Source organism: Oncorhynchus mykiss, unplaced genomic scaffold, assembly GCF_057628025.1.
Source record: "Oncorhynchus mykiss isolate SJ-2025 unplaced genomic scaffold, ASM5762802v1 scaffold103, whole genome shotgun sequence".
Taxonomy (NCBI): domain Eukaryota; kingdom Metazoa; phylum Chordata; class Actinopteri; order Salmoniformes; family Salmonidae; genus Oncorhynchus; species Oncorhynchus mykiss.
The window spans coordinates 1,746,655-1,760,660 of NW_028322102.1; the positions used below are offsets into that span (position 1 = coordinate 1,746,655).

The following is a 14,006-nucleotide window of genomic DNA, read 5'->3' on the forward strand; positions in this document are numbered from 1 at the left end:
CAGGGAGAGAGAGGACAGGTGGCGGGGAGAGAGGAGAGAGGTGGCGGGGAGAGAGAGGAGAGGAGAGGTGGCAGGGAGAGAGTGAGGAGAGCTGGCAGGGAGAGAGGAGAGCTGGCGGGGAGAGAGGAGAGCTGGCAGGGAGAGAGAGAGAGGAGAGGTGGCAGGGAGAGAGAGGAGAGGTGGCGGGGAGAGAGAGGAGAGAGAGGAGAGAGAGGAGAGGTGGCGGGGAGAGAGAGGAGAGGTGGCGGGGAGAGAGAGGAGAGGAGAGCTGGCAGGGAGAGAGAGGAGAGGTGGCAGGGAGAGAGAGGAGAGGTGGCGGGGAGAGAGAGGAGAGGTGGCGGGGAGAGAGAGGAGAGGAGAGAGGAAAAGAGAGGAGAGGTGGCAGGGAGAGAGAGGAGAGGTGGCAGGGAGAGAGAGGAGAGGTGGCAGGGAAAGAGAGGAGAGGGCAGGGAAAGAGAGAAGAGGGCAGGGAAAGAGAAGAGAGGTGGCATGGAGAGAGAGGAGAGGGCAGGGAGAGAGAGGAGAGGGCAGGGAGAGAGAGGAGAGGGCAGGGAGAGAGAGGAGAGGGCAGGGAAAGAGAGGAGAGGCAGGGAAAGAGAAGAGGGCAGGGAAAGAGAGGAGAGGGCAGGGAAAGAGAGGAGAGGTGGCAGGGAGAGAGAGGAGAGGTGGCAGGGAGAGAGAAGAGAGGGCAGGGAGAGAGAGGGCAGGGAGGGAGAGGGCAGGGAGAGAGAGGGCAGGGAGAGAGAGGGCAGGGAGAGAGAGGGCAGGGAGAGAGAGGGCAGGGAGAGAGAGGGCAGGGAGAGAGAGGAGAGGGCAGGGAGAGAGAGGAGAGGGCAGGGAGAGCGAGGGCAGGGAGAGAGAGGAGAGATGGCAGGGAGAGAGAGGAGAGGGCAGGGAGAGAGAGGAGAGATGGCAGGGAGAGAGAGGAGAGGTGGCAGGGAGAGAGAGGAGAGGTGGCAGGGAGAGAGAGGAGAGATGGCAGGGAGAGAGAGGAGAGGGCAGGGAGAGAGAGGAGAGGGCAGGGAGAGAGAGGAGAGGGCAGGGAGAGAGAGGAGAGGGCAGGGAAAGAGAGGAGAGGGCAGGGAAAGAGAGGAGAGGGCAGGGAGAGAGAGGAGAGGTGGCAGGGAGAGAGAGGAGAGGGCAGGGAGAGAGAAGAGAGGGCAGGGAGAGAGAAGAGAGGGCAGGGAGAGAGAGGGCAGGGAGAGAGAGGGCAGGGAGAGAGAGGGCAGGGAGAGAGAGGGCAGGGAGAGAGAGGGCAGGGAGAGAGAGGGCAGGGAGAGAGAGGGCAGGGAGAGAGAGGGCAGGAGAGAGAGGGCAGGGAGAGAGAGGGCAGGGAGAGAGAGGGCAGGGAGAGAGAGGAGAGGGCAGGGAGAGAGAGGAGAGGGCAGGGAGAGAGAGGAGAGGTGGCAGGTTGAGAGAGAAGAGAGGTGGCAGGGAGAGAGGAGAGGTGGCAGGGAGAGAGAGGAGAGGTGGCAGGGAGAGAGAGGAGAGGTGGCAGGGAGAGAGAGGAGAGGTGGCAGGGAGAGAGAGGAGAGGTGGCAGGGAGAGAGAGGAGAGGTGGCAGGGAGAGAGAGGAGAGGTCAGGGAGAGAGAGGAGAGGTCAGGGAGAGAGAGGAGAGGTCAGGGAGAGAGAGGAGAGGTCAGGGAGAGAGAGGAGAGGTCAGGGAGAGAGAGAAGAGGTGGCAGGGAGAGAGAGGAGAGGTGGCAGGGAGAGAGAGGAGAGGTGGCGGGGAGAGAGAGGAGAGGTGGCGGGGAGAGAGAGGAGAGGTGGCAGGGAGAGAGAGGAGAGGGCAGGGAGAGAGAGGAGAGGGCAGGGAGAGAGAGGAGAGGGCAGGGAAAGAGAGGAGAGGGCAGGGAAAGAGAGAAGAGGTGGCAGGGAGAGAGAGGAGAGGTGGCAGGGAGAGAGAGGAGAGGTGGCGGGGAGAGAGAGGAGAGGTGGCGGGGAGAGAGAGGAGAGGTGGCAGGGAGAGAGAGGCGAGGTGGCAGGGAGAGAGAGGACAGGTGGCGGGGAGAGAGGAGAGAGGTGGCGGGGAGAGAGAGGAGAGGAGAGGTGGCAGGGAGAGAGTGAGGAGAGCTGGCAGGGAGAGAGGAGAGCTGGCGGGGAGAGAGGAGAGCTGGCAGGGAGAGAGAGAGAGGAGAGGTGGCAGGGAGAGAGAGGAGAGGTGGCGGGGAGAGAGAGGAGAGAGAGGAGAGAGAGGAGAGGTGGCGGGGAGAGAGAGGAGAGGTGGCGGGGAGAGAGAGGAGAGGAGAGCTGGCAGGGAGAGAGAGGAGAGGTGGCGGGGAGAGAGAGGAGAGGTGGCGGGGAGAGAGAGGAGAGGTGGCGGGGAGAGAGAGGAGAGGAGAGAGGAAAAGAGAGGAGAGGTGGCAGGGAGAGAGAGGAGAGGTGGCAGGGAGAGAGAGGAGAGGTGGCAGGGAAAGAGAGGAGAGGGCAGGGAAAGAGAGAAGAGGGCAGGGAAAGAGAAGAGAGGTGGCATGGAGAGAGAGGAGAGGGCAGGGAGAGAGAGGAGAGGGCAGGGAGAGAGAGGAGAGGGCAGGGAGAGAGAGGAGAGGGCAGGGAAAGAGAGGAGAGGCAGGGAAAGAGAAGAGGGCAGGGAAAGAGAGGAGAGGGCAGGGAAAGAGAGGAGAGGTGGCAGGGAGAGAGAGGAGAGGTGGCAGGGAGAGAGAAGAGAGGGCAGGGAGAGAGAGGGCAGGGAGGGAGAGGGCAGGGAGAGAGAGGGCAGGGAGAGAGAGGGCAGGGAGAGAGAGGGCAGGGAGAGAGAGGGCAGGGAGAGAGAGGGCAGGGAGAGAGAGGGCAGGGAGAGAGAGGAGAGGGCAGGGAGAGAGAGGAGAGGGCAGGGAGAGCGAGGGCAGGGAGAGAGAGGAGAGATGGCAGGGAGAGAGAGGAGAGGGCAGGGAGAGAGAGGAGAGATGGCAGGGAGAGAGAGGAGAGGTGGCAGGGAGAGAGAGGAGAGGTGGCAGGGAGAGAGAGGAGAGATGGCAGGGAGAGAGAGGAGAGGGCAGGGAGAGAGAGGAGAGGGCAGGGAGAGAGAGGAGAGGGCAGGGAGAGAGAGGAGAGGGCAGGGAAAGAGAGGAGAGGGCAGGGAAAGAGAGGAGAGGGCAGGGAGAGAGAGGAGAGGTGGCAGGGAGAGAGAGGAGAGGGCAGGGAGAGAGAAGAGAGGGCAGGGAGAGAGAAGAGAGGGCAGGGAGAGAGAGGGCAGGGAGAGAGAGGGCACGGAGAGAGAGGGCAGGGAGAGAGAGGGCAGGGAGAGAGAGGGCAGGGAGAGAGAGGGCAGGGAGAGAGAGGGCAGGGAGAGAGAGGGCAGGGAGAGAGAGGGCAGGGAGAGAGAGGAGAGGGCAGGGAGAGAGAGGAGAGGGCAGGGAGAGAGAGGAGAGGTGGCAGGTTGAGAGAGAAGAGAGGTGGCAGGGAGAGAGGAGAGGTGGCAGGGAGAGAGAGGAGAGGTGGCAGGGAGAGAGAGGAGAGGTGGCAGGGAGAGAGAGGAGAGGGCAGGGAGAGAGAAGAGAGGGCAGGGAGAGAGAAGAGAGGGCAGGGAGAGAGAGGGCAGGGAGAGAGAGGGCAGGGAGAGAGAGGGCAGGGAGAGAGAGGGCAGGGAGAGAGAGGGCAGGGAGAGAGAGGGCAGGGAGAGAGAGGGCAGGGAGAGAGAGGGCAGGGAGAGAGAGGGCAGGGAGAGAGAGGAGAGGGCAGGGAGAGAGAGGGCAGGGAGAGAGAGGGCAGGGAGAGAGAGGGCAGGGAGAGAGAGGGCAGGGAGAGAGAGGGCAGGGAGAGAGAGGGCAGGGAGAGAGAGGGCAGGGAGAGAGAGGGCAGGGAGAGAGAGGAGAGGGCAGGGAGAGAGAGGAGAGGGCAGGGAGAGAGAGGAGAGGTGGCAGGTTGAGAGAGAAGAGAGGTGGCAGGGAGAGAGGAGAGGTGGCAGGGAGAGAGAGGAGAGGTGGCAGGGAGAGAGAGGAGAGGTGGCAGGGAGAGAGAGGAGAGGTGGCAGGGAGAGAGAGGAGAGGTGGCAGGGAGAGAGAGGAGAGGTGGCAGGGAGAGAGAGGAGAGGTCAGGGAGAGAGAGGAGAGGTCAGGGAGAGAGAGGAGAGGTCAGGGAGAGAGAGGAGAGGTCAGGGAGAGAGAGGAGAGGTCAGGGAGAGAGAGAAGAGGTGGCAGGGAGAGAGAGGAGAGGTGGCAGGGAGAGAGAGGAGAGGTGGCGGGGAGAGAGAGGAGAGGTGGCGGGGAGAGAGAGGAGAGGTGGCAGGGAGAGAGAGGAGAGGGCAGGGAGAGAGAGGAGAGGGCAGGGAGAGAGAGGAGAGGGCAGGGAAAGAGAGGAGAGGGCAGGGAAAGAGAGGAGAGGGCATGGAAAGAGTATAGGGCAGGGAAAGAGAGGAGAGGGCAGGGAAAGAGGAGAGGGCAGGGAGAGAGAGGAGAGGGCAGGGAGAGAGAGGAGAGGGCAGGGAGAGAGAGGAGAGGGCAGGGAGAGAGAGGAGAGGAGGTGGCAGTTGTTCATGACGTGTCACATACAGGAGGTGAGAGGGGAAAAGGCCTGAATAGTGTTAACATGTTCTATAATAACACAGCAACACAGAAAATCTCATTCCACATCGCTGCCTCTCACTGGGGAGACCATGTGGCAAAATGGGATGTTTCATTTCTTATTCTCTGTGCATATCGTTGCCGTGATCTTCTGCTTGCTCGTTGGGAGCGAGGCCAGGTTACTGTAAAATCGCTGTTGATGTAAATACGGGTTTATAAATGAATATGATTGATTGATTACTTGATTGATGTCTGAACTGATTGATGTCTGATGTATACCTTCTCCTCTTGGATCCTGTCCTCGATCTGTTTGGAAGCAGCTTCATGGGCTCTGAAGAGAGAGACGGTGCTGGTAGAGTCGGGGTCCAAGATGTTGCCATCTTTATCTCTCACCACGAGGTCTAGATCCAGGTACCTGATATACAAGGAGAGGAGAGGAGAGAGGAGAGGAGAGGAGAGGCAGAGAGAGAGGAGAGGAGAGAGCAGAGAGATACATATTTCCCTCAGATTACACAGACCTACAAAGCATTTGAAAACAAACCAAATTTTGATAAACTCCCATATCTACTGGGTGAAATACCACAGTGTGCCATCACAGCAGCAAGATTTGTGACCTGTTGCCACGAGAAAAGGGAAACCAGTGAAGAACGAACACCATTGTAAATACAACCCATATTTATGCTTATTTATTTTCCCTTTTGTTCCTCAACTATCGTTACAACACTGTATACAGTGGGGAGAACAAGTATTTAATACACTGCCGATTTTTCTAGTTTTCCTACTTACAAAGCATGTAGAGGTCTGTAATTTTTATCATAGGTACAGTTCAACTGTGAGAGACAGAATCTAAAACAAAAATCCAGAAAATCACATTATATGATTTTTAAGTAATTAATTTGCATTTTATTGCATGACATAAGTATTTGATACATCAGAAAAGCAGAACTTAATATTTGGTACAGAAACCTTTGTTTGCAATTACAGAGATCATACGTTTCCTGTAGTTCTTGTCCAGGTTTGCACACACTGCAACAGGGATTTTGGCCTGCTCCTCCATACAGACCTTCTCCAGATCCTTCAGGTTTCGGGGCTGTCGCTGGGCAATACGAACTTTCAGCTCCCTCCAAAGATTTTCTATTGGGTTCAGGTCTGGAGACAGGCTAGGCCACTCCAGGACCTTGAGATGCTTCTTACGGAGCCACTCCTTAGCTTATGTCATGCAATAAAATGCAAATTAATTACTTTAACAATCATACAATGTGATTTTCTGGATTTTTGTTTTAGATTCCGTCTCTCACAGTTGAAGTGTGAAAAAATACAGACCTCTGCATGCTTTGTAAGTAGGAAAACCTGCAAAATTGTACTCCCCACTGTATTTTCATAATATGACATTTGGAGTGGGAGGGAGGAGAGAGAAATGGAGAGGGAACAAGAGAAGGAAAAAGGAGAGAGAGAGAGAGAGAGAGAGAGAGACAGCGAGAGAGAGAGAGAGAGAAAAGGAGGCAGAGAGCGAGCGAGAGCAAGAGAAGGAGAGAGCGAGAGCGAGAGAAGGAGAGCGAGAGAAGGAGAGCGAGAGTGAGAGAGGAGAAGCAGAGAGAGAGAGAGAAAGGAGAAGGAGAGAGAGAAGGAGAGCGAGAGAAGGAGAGCGAGAGAAGGAAGGAGGCAGAGAGAGAGGGAGGAGAGTTAGAGAACAGACAGCCTACATCACATTGCTACTGCCTGGGCCTTCTGCCTTCTCATAACATACACACCCTTCACACAGAGAGATAAGAAGGTTGGCAGAGTAGGAGGAAAGAGGTAGGGAGGGAGAGCGAGAGCGACAGAGACCGAGAATCAGAGACAGATCGAGCAGAGAGAAAAATAGACAGAGCGAGTCAGACGGGGAGAGTCAGACGGAGAGAGGGAGAGAGACGGAGAGAGAGAGACGGAGAGAGAGAGAGAGAGAGAAGAGGTAGTTTACACAGCAGTGAAGTGAACAGGGCTCATCTGAAGGACATATCTGACAGACTCTCCTCTCATCTGGTCACCCAGAGGAGCAGGGAGCTGAAGAGCGGAGAGGTGGCGTATATGAGCCAAAGAGCAGGGAGGTGACTGAAGAGCAGGGAGGTGGAGTATATGAGCCAAACCCCCAGGCAGAGACAGAGGGGGAGACTGAGGAGCAGGGAGGTGGAGTATATGAGCCAAACCCCCAGGCAGAGACAGCGGGGGAGACTGAAGAGCGTGGAGGTGGAGTATATGAGCCAAACCCCCAGGCAGAGACAGCGGGGGAGACTGAAGAGCAGGGAGGTGGAGTATATGAGCCAAACCCCCAGGCAGAGACAGCGGGGGAGACTGAAGAGCAGGGAGGTGGAGTATATGAGCCAAACCCCCAGGCAGAGACAGCGGGGGAGACTGAAGAGCGTGGAGGTGGAGTATATGAGCCAAACCCCCAGGCAGAGACAGAGGGGGAGACTGAAGAGCAGGGAGGTGGAGTATATGAGCCAAACCCCCAGGCAGAGACAGCGGGGGAGACTGAGGAGCAGGGAGGTGGAGTATATGAGCCAAACCCCCAGGCAGAGACAGCCGGGGAGACTGAGGAGCGTGGAGGTGGAGTATATGAGCCAAACCCCCAGGCAGAGACAGCGGGGGAGACTGAAGAGCGTGGAGGTGGAGTATATGAGCCAAACCCCCCAGGCAGAGACAGCGGGGGAGACTGAGGAGCGTGGAGGTGGAGTATATGAGCCAAACCCCCAGGCAGAGACAGCGGGGGAGACTGAAGAGCGTGGAGGTGGAGTATATGAGCCAAACCCCCAGGCAGAGACAGCGGGGGAGACTGAAGAGCGTGGAGGTGGAGTATATGAGCCAAACCCCCAGGCAGAGACAGCGGGGGAGACTGAAGAGCGTGGAGGTGGAGTATATGAGCCAAACCCCCAGGCAGAGACAGCGGGGGAGACTGAAGAGCGTGGAGGTGGAGTATATGAGCCAAACCCCCAGGCAGAGACAGCGGGGGAGACTGAAGAGCGTGGAGGTGGAGTATATGAGCCAAACCCCCAGGCAGAGACAGCGGGGGAGACTGAAGAGCAGGGAGGTGGAGTATATGAGCCAAACCCCCAGGCAGAGACAGCGGGGGAGACTGAAGAGCAGGGAGGTGGAGTATATGAGCCAAACCCCCAGGCAGAGACAGACAGAAAAATAAGAGGACCTTTCAATTTCCTAACAGTGAGTGTTAGATACTGGGCTTCCTCCTGCTCTTCTTTTTAGAGATCTGTTTTTCAGCTCCTCCTCCATCTCTAGAGATCTATTTTTCAGCTCCTCCATCTTCTGAGCTCTGTTTTTCAGCTCCTCCTCCATCTCTAGAGCTCTGTTTTTCAGCTCCTTCTCCTCCTCCATCTCTAGAGCTCTGTTTTCAGCTCCATCTCTAGAGCTCTATTTTTCAGCTCCTCCTCATCCTCCTCCTCTAGAGCTCTGTTTTTCTACACCTCCATCTCTAGAGCTCTGTTTTCAGCTCCATCTCTAGAGCTCTATTTTTCAGCTCCTCCTCATCCTCCTCCTCTAGAGCTCTGTTTTTCTACACCTCCATCTCTAGAGCTCTGTTTTTCAGCTCCTCCATTTCTAGAGCTCTGTTTCTCAGCTTCTCCTCCTCTTCCATAACTAGAGCTCTGTTTTTCAGCTCCTTCTCCTCCTCCATCTCTAGAGCTCTGTTTTCAGCTCCATCTCTAGAGCTCTATTTTTCAGCTCCTCCTCATCCTCCTCCTCTAGAGCTCTGTTTTTCTACACCTCCATCTCTAGAGCTCTGTTTTCATCTACTCCTCCTCCTCCATCTCTAGAGCTCTGTTTTTCAGCCGCCACAGAATCCCACTCAGGGATGAACGGTGCTGGAAGCCAAAGACATTTCTCCACCTCGTAGTGTTGGAATTGTCATCACACCAGGGAAGCCCAGCTCACCTCTTCCATTTCCAGCTCATTGTCTGGACCACAACAGACCCCTGCAGGACTGGCAATAGGCACCATAGTGTGTGATGGACTACAGTAGTAACTAAACCCCTATGATTTAGGCTCGACTTACCTGATAAAAAAAAGCGGTTAAAGGCTCAGCGCAGTCAAAAATGTGACTTTCCTGTATTTTCTTATATATTTTCACACTATGGAGGGTTGAATAATGCTGGGAAAATTATAACTGTGCCTTTTTATTGTAAGAGCTGTTTGGATAGATCACCTGATTTGACAGCCTGTTGTGGTGGGATGGAAGTTTGGCCTGCCTGGTGACATCACTAACTAGTTAACTGACCAATAAGGAAGACTGTTCCAAACCTCTTTGCCAATAACAGCTAGTTTTCGCCTCCCCGACTCAGACCAATACCAGACAGTCCTAGTAAAATTACTGCTTGAGAAATTGCTCTTTGATAAGGTGCTTGAGAGAGAGAGAGAGAGAGAGAGCGCGATGGAGAGAGATACAGAAATGGAGAGAGAGAGCGAGAGAGAGATGGGGGGAGAGAGAGGGATGGGGGAGAGAGAGGGATGGGGGGAGAGAGAGGGATGGGGGGAGAGAGGGATGGGGGGAGAGAGAGGGATGGGGGGAGAGAGAGGGATGGGGGAGTGAGAGGGATGGGGGAGTGAGAGGGATGGGGGGAGAGAGAGGGATGGGGGAGAGAGAGGGATGGGGGGAGAGAGAGGGATGGAGGGAGAGAGAGAAATGGAGAGACAGAGACACAGCAGTTCCTTACTTGTTCCCGTAGTCGATCTTAGAGGTGACTCTCTGTTTAAGCTCAGTCAGCTCGTCTTGTGGGAGCGTCCCCGACAGGATCTGAGATCGCCACTCGATCAGGTCATAGATCATGTCCCTGACAGAGTTAAACATCTCACGCCTGTCCCCCTGTAACACCAGCACACAAACAAACAATCATACACACCTCATGAACAATCTGACACAACACTCAATAACAGAGACGACAAGGAAGTCCCTTTTGTTTACGGTATACCATCCAACATCTGGGTGATGTGGTCGAAGGTTCATGGGAACAATGAGATTACTACAGACAAGAGAGAAACCCACACACTGCTCATGGAGACGAGAGAAACCCACACACTGCTCATGGAGACGAGAGAGAAACCCACACACTGCTCATGGAGACGAGAGAGGAAACCCACCCACTGCTCATGGAGACGAGAGAGAAACCCAGACACTGCTCATGGAGACGAGAGAGAAACCCAGACACTGCTCATGGAGACGAGAGAGAAACCCACACACTGCTCATGGAGACAAGAGAGAAACCCACACACTGCTCATGGAGACGAGAGAGAAACCCAGACACTGCTCATGGAGACAAGAGAGAAACCCACACACTGCTCATGGAGACGAGAGAGAAACCCAGACACTGCTCATGGAGACAAGAGAGAAACCCACACACTGCTCATGGAGACGAAAGAGAAACCCACGCACTGCTCATGGAGACAATGAGGTAACTTCAGAAGAGAGAGATTAGGTGTGTAGATTAGGCGTGTAGATACGGCGTGTAGATACGTGACTCACTCCACTCACCACGTAGAGGTCTCTCCATATGGAAGCCCACTCCCGCAGGGTGGTGGTGACCTCCTGGACCAGAGGCAGCTCGTTGGGAATCACCGTCTCCTTGTGCCTGAAGATGCAGACAGATGGTCAGTGGGTGGATCACACGTGACAAAGGCTGTCGCCCCGAAACGCCATTTCCTCTGGCCCTCCTCTGCTTCTTAAAATACATTGAACCGCAAAGCATCATGGGATGGTTTTTAATTTGATCCAGTAGAGGCCTTCTGAACGCAGCACCTAAAATAATGTGTGTTACTCTAAACTGTTGAGTCGAGCCAATTCCTCATTCTAATTGCATATGACAACAACAGTCAGGGATGGGTTACACATGACAACAACAGTCAGGGATGGGTTACACATGACAACAACAGCCAGGGATGGGTTACACATGACAACAGCAGCCAGGGATGGGTTACACATGACAACAACAGCCAGGGATGGGTTACACATGACAACAACAGCCAGGGATGGGTTACACATGACAACAGCAGCCAGGGATGGGTTACACATGACAACAACAGCCAGGGATGGGTTACACATGACAACAACAGTCAGGGATGGGTTACACATGACAACAACAGTCAGGGATGGGTTACACATTACAACAACAGTCAGGGATGGGTTACACATGACAACAACAGTCAGGGATGGGTTACACATGACAACAACAGTCAGGGATGGGTTACACATGACAACAACAGTCAGGGATGGGTTACACATGACAACAACAGTCAGGGATGGGTTACACATGACAACAACCGTCAGGGATGGGTTACACAGGACAACAACAGTCAGGGATGGGTTACACATGACAACAACAGTCAGGGATGGGTTACACATGACAACAGTCAGGGATGGGTTACACATGACAACAACAGTCAGGGATGGGTTACACATGACAACAACAGTCAGGGATGGGTTACACATGACAACAGTCAGGGATGGGTTACACATGATAACAGTCAGGGATGGGTTACACATGACAACAACAGTCAGGGATGGGTTACACATGACAACAACAGTCAGGGATGGGTTACACATGACAACAGTCAGGGATGGGTTACACATGACAACAACAGTCAGGGATGGGTTACACATGACAACAACAGTCAGGGATGGGTTACACATGACAACAGTCAGGGATGGGTTACACATGATAACAGTCAGGGATGGGTTACACATGACAACAACAGTCAGGGATGGGTTACACATGACAACAACAGTCAGGGATGGGTTACACATGACAACAACAGTCAGGGATGGGTTACACATGACAACAACAGCCAGGGATGGGTTACACATGACAACAGTCAGGGATGGGTTACACATGACAACAGTCAGGGATGGGTTACACATGATAACAGTCAGGGATGGGTTACACATGACAACAACAGTCAGGGATGGGTTACACATGACAACAACAGTCAGGGATGGGTTACACATGACAACAACAGTCAGGGATGGGTTACACATGACAACAACAGCCAGGGATGGGTTACACATGACAACAGCAGCCAGGGATGGGTTACACATGATAACAACAGTCAGGGATGGGTTACACATGACAACAGCAGCCAGGGATGGGTTACACATGACAACAACAGCCAGGGATGGGTTACACATGATAACAACAACAACCAGGGAATAGGTAACCTATATGTTATACAGAGTCCTCTACTGTCCCTCTAGAAGAGGTAACCTATATGTTATACAGAGTCCTCTACTGTCACTCTAAAAGAGGTAACCTATATGTTATACAGAGTCCTCTACTGTCACTCTAAAAGAGGTAACCTATATGTTATACAGAGTACTCTACTGTCCCTCTAGAAGAGGTAACCTATATGTTATACAGAGTACTCTACTGTCCCTCTAGAAGAGGTAACCTATATGTTATACAGAGTCCTCTACTGTCACTCTAAAAGAGGTAACCTATATGTTATACAGAGTCCTCTACTGTCACTCTAAAAGAGGTAACCTATATGTTATACAGAGTCCTCTACTGTCCCTCTAGAAGAGGTAACCTATATGTTATACAGAGTACTCTACTGTCCCTCTAGAAGAGGTAACCTATATGTTATACAGAGTCCTCTACTGTCCCTCTAGAAGAGGTAACCTATATGTTATACAGAGTACTCTACTGTCCCTCTAGAAGAGGTAACCTATATGTTATACAGAGTCCTCTACTGTCACTCTAAAAGAGGTAACCTATATGTTATACAGAGTCCTCTACTGTCACTCTAAAAGAGGTAACCTATATGTTATACAGAGTCCTCTACTGTCCCTCTAGAAGAGGTAACCTATATGTTATACAGAGTACTCTACTGTCCCTCTAGAAGAGGTATCCTTTATGTCATACAACGTAATCTCTTTTCTGCAGACATACTGCTAAATCTTTAACGTTGTTTGTTTGAAAGCGATATGAGCCGAGTCAGAGTTCTTTTTTTTTTTTAAATCAATATTTCACATTACAGAGAGCTCAGTCTAAAACATCCGTTGATCCTGGAGTTTACTGGCATCAAAACTGGATTCTGACTGGTTTTAATTGGAATTCTAATTAGTCTCACACTGTGTACTGACTACTACGGCCTTTTAAAACAAAATGTGACGTTTATTTCTGTCAGAAATATCCTCGTCAAAACTACTTTTGAAACTACTTCCTTCAGTTGATTATTTCAGAGCTTAAAAGGCTTTTCAAATGTCAGTTGTTCTTCTGAAAATGAAATACTAAAAATTGGGACGTGATCTGAATGCTGATTGGTGCTGTGATGCCGTCCAAGAAGCCGTGCTAACCAGTGAGGAAGGGCCACGTATCACTACGTCAGACCACAACCAAATAATCCACAACCTAGCAGGTACTCATACTCCAGTTTACAGTATCCTGGTCCCAGATCTGATCTCACTAGCCCTGGTCCCAGATCTGATCTCACTAGCCCTGGTCCCAGATCTGATCTCACTAGCCCTGGTCCCAGATCTGATCTCACTAGCCCTGGTCCCAGATCTGATCTCACTAGCCCTGGTCCCAGATCTGATCTCACTAGCCCTGGTCCCAGATCTGGGACCAGGGCTAGTTTACAACAACTACATAAGTAGAAGGTGGAAACAATCATCTCAAGTTGTCCATTTGATTCATACAATAATCTCAAATTGCCCATTCGACAATCCCAAAATAATTCAGTAGAATACCATTGGAAGCAGCACTAGAGCCATGGTTGAGTGGGTAAAACTCCCAGTACAAGTTACATATATCAGTCCCCACTAGAGACCAGGGTTCAGAACCACCTTTTCTACACAAGTCTGACTGGAGACCAGGGTTCAGAACCACCTTTTCTAAACGAGTCCGACTGGAGACCAAGGTTCAATCCCCAGAACCACCTTTTCTATACGAGTCTGACTGGAGCCCAGGGTTCAATCCCCAGAACCACCTTTTCCCTCTATTTCTGCCTCCAGCCAGCCTCCCCATCTGATTCCCATGTCGTCTCAATAAAGTGTCAAAAACATCCTAAAAAAAAAATACAAAAACGAACAGAATCAGCACTGACCCATTGCCTTCAACGGTGGCCTCCTTGAGGTGAATGTAACAGGCAGGAAAGATCCCCTGGAACAGAAGGCGGGAAAGACAGGACACACAATAAACAGATTGATACAGGACAGGCGATGTGGAGCCTGAACTGGTTTTGACTTCAGATCGGTCATTTCATGAGGTTAAATGACATCCTGAGTCCATTGCAATTGCAGAAGGGAAAGAAAAGACACACAAAACACTTGAGACAGAAATAATATTTGATTTGTTATCGACGTTACACCATATTCACATCATAGTATATCACATTATGACTAACAAAAGACTGAGCTCTCAACTTGTTTAGATTTTAGATGTTGGAATGACGCTCCAACGCTCCTGAAATAGACGAAGGGAACCGCTGAGATGAAACTAAACCGTTTGAATGTACCAAAAATA

The 14,006-nt window shown here is 52.4% G+C and overlaps 1 protein-coding gene across 4 annotated transcripts in view; it reads right to left on the bottom strand.

Annotated features, from left to right (window-relative positions):
• Positions 1-14,006, bottom strand: part of LOC110513667 (dedicator of cytokinesis protein 1) — a 636,864-nt gene that overhangs the window by 553,322 nt on the left and 69,536 nt on the right. For 2 of the 4 annotated variants that reach the window (XM_090228873.1, XM_090228870.1), the window contains exons 4-7: positions 13,588-13,643; positions 10,022-10,118; positions 9,207-9,355; positions 4,783-4,918 (exon numbers count right to left, since the gene is read on the bottom strand). In XM_090228873.1, the coding sequence (XP_090084999.1) occupies positions 4,783-4,918; positions 9,207-9,355; positions 10,022-10,118; positions 13,588-13,643 (438 nt within the window). Of the gene's footprint in view, positions 1-4,782; positions 4,919-9,206; positions 9,356-10,021; positions 10,119-13,587; positions 13,650-14,006 lie in introns of all 4 variants that reach the window. The other 2 variants (XM_090228871.1, XM_090228869.1) reach the window with 1 other exon arrangement.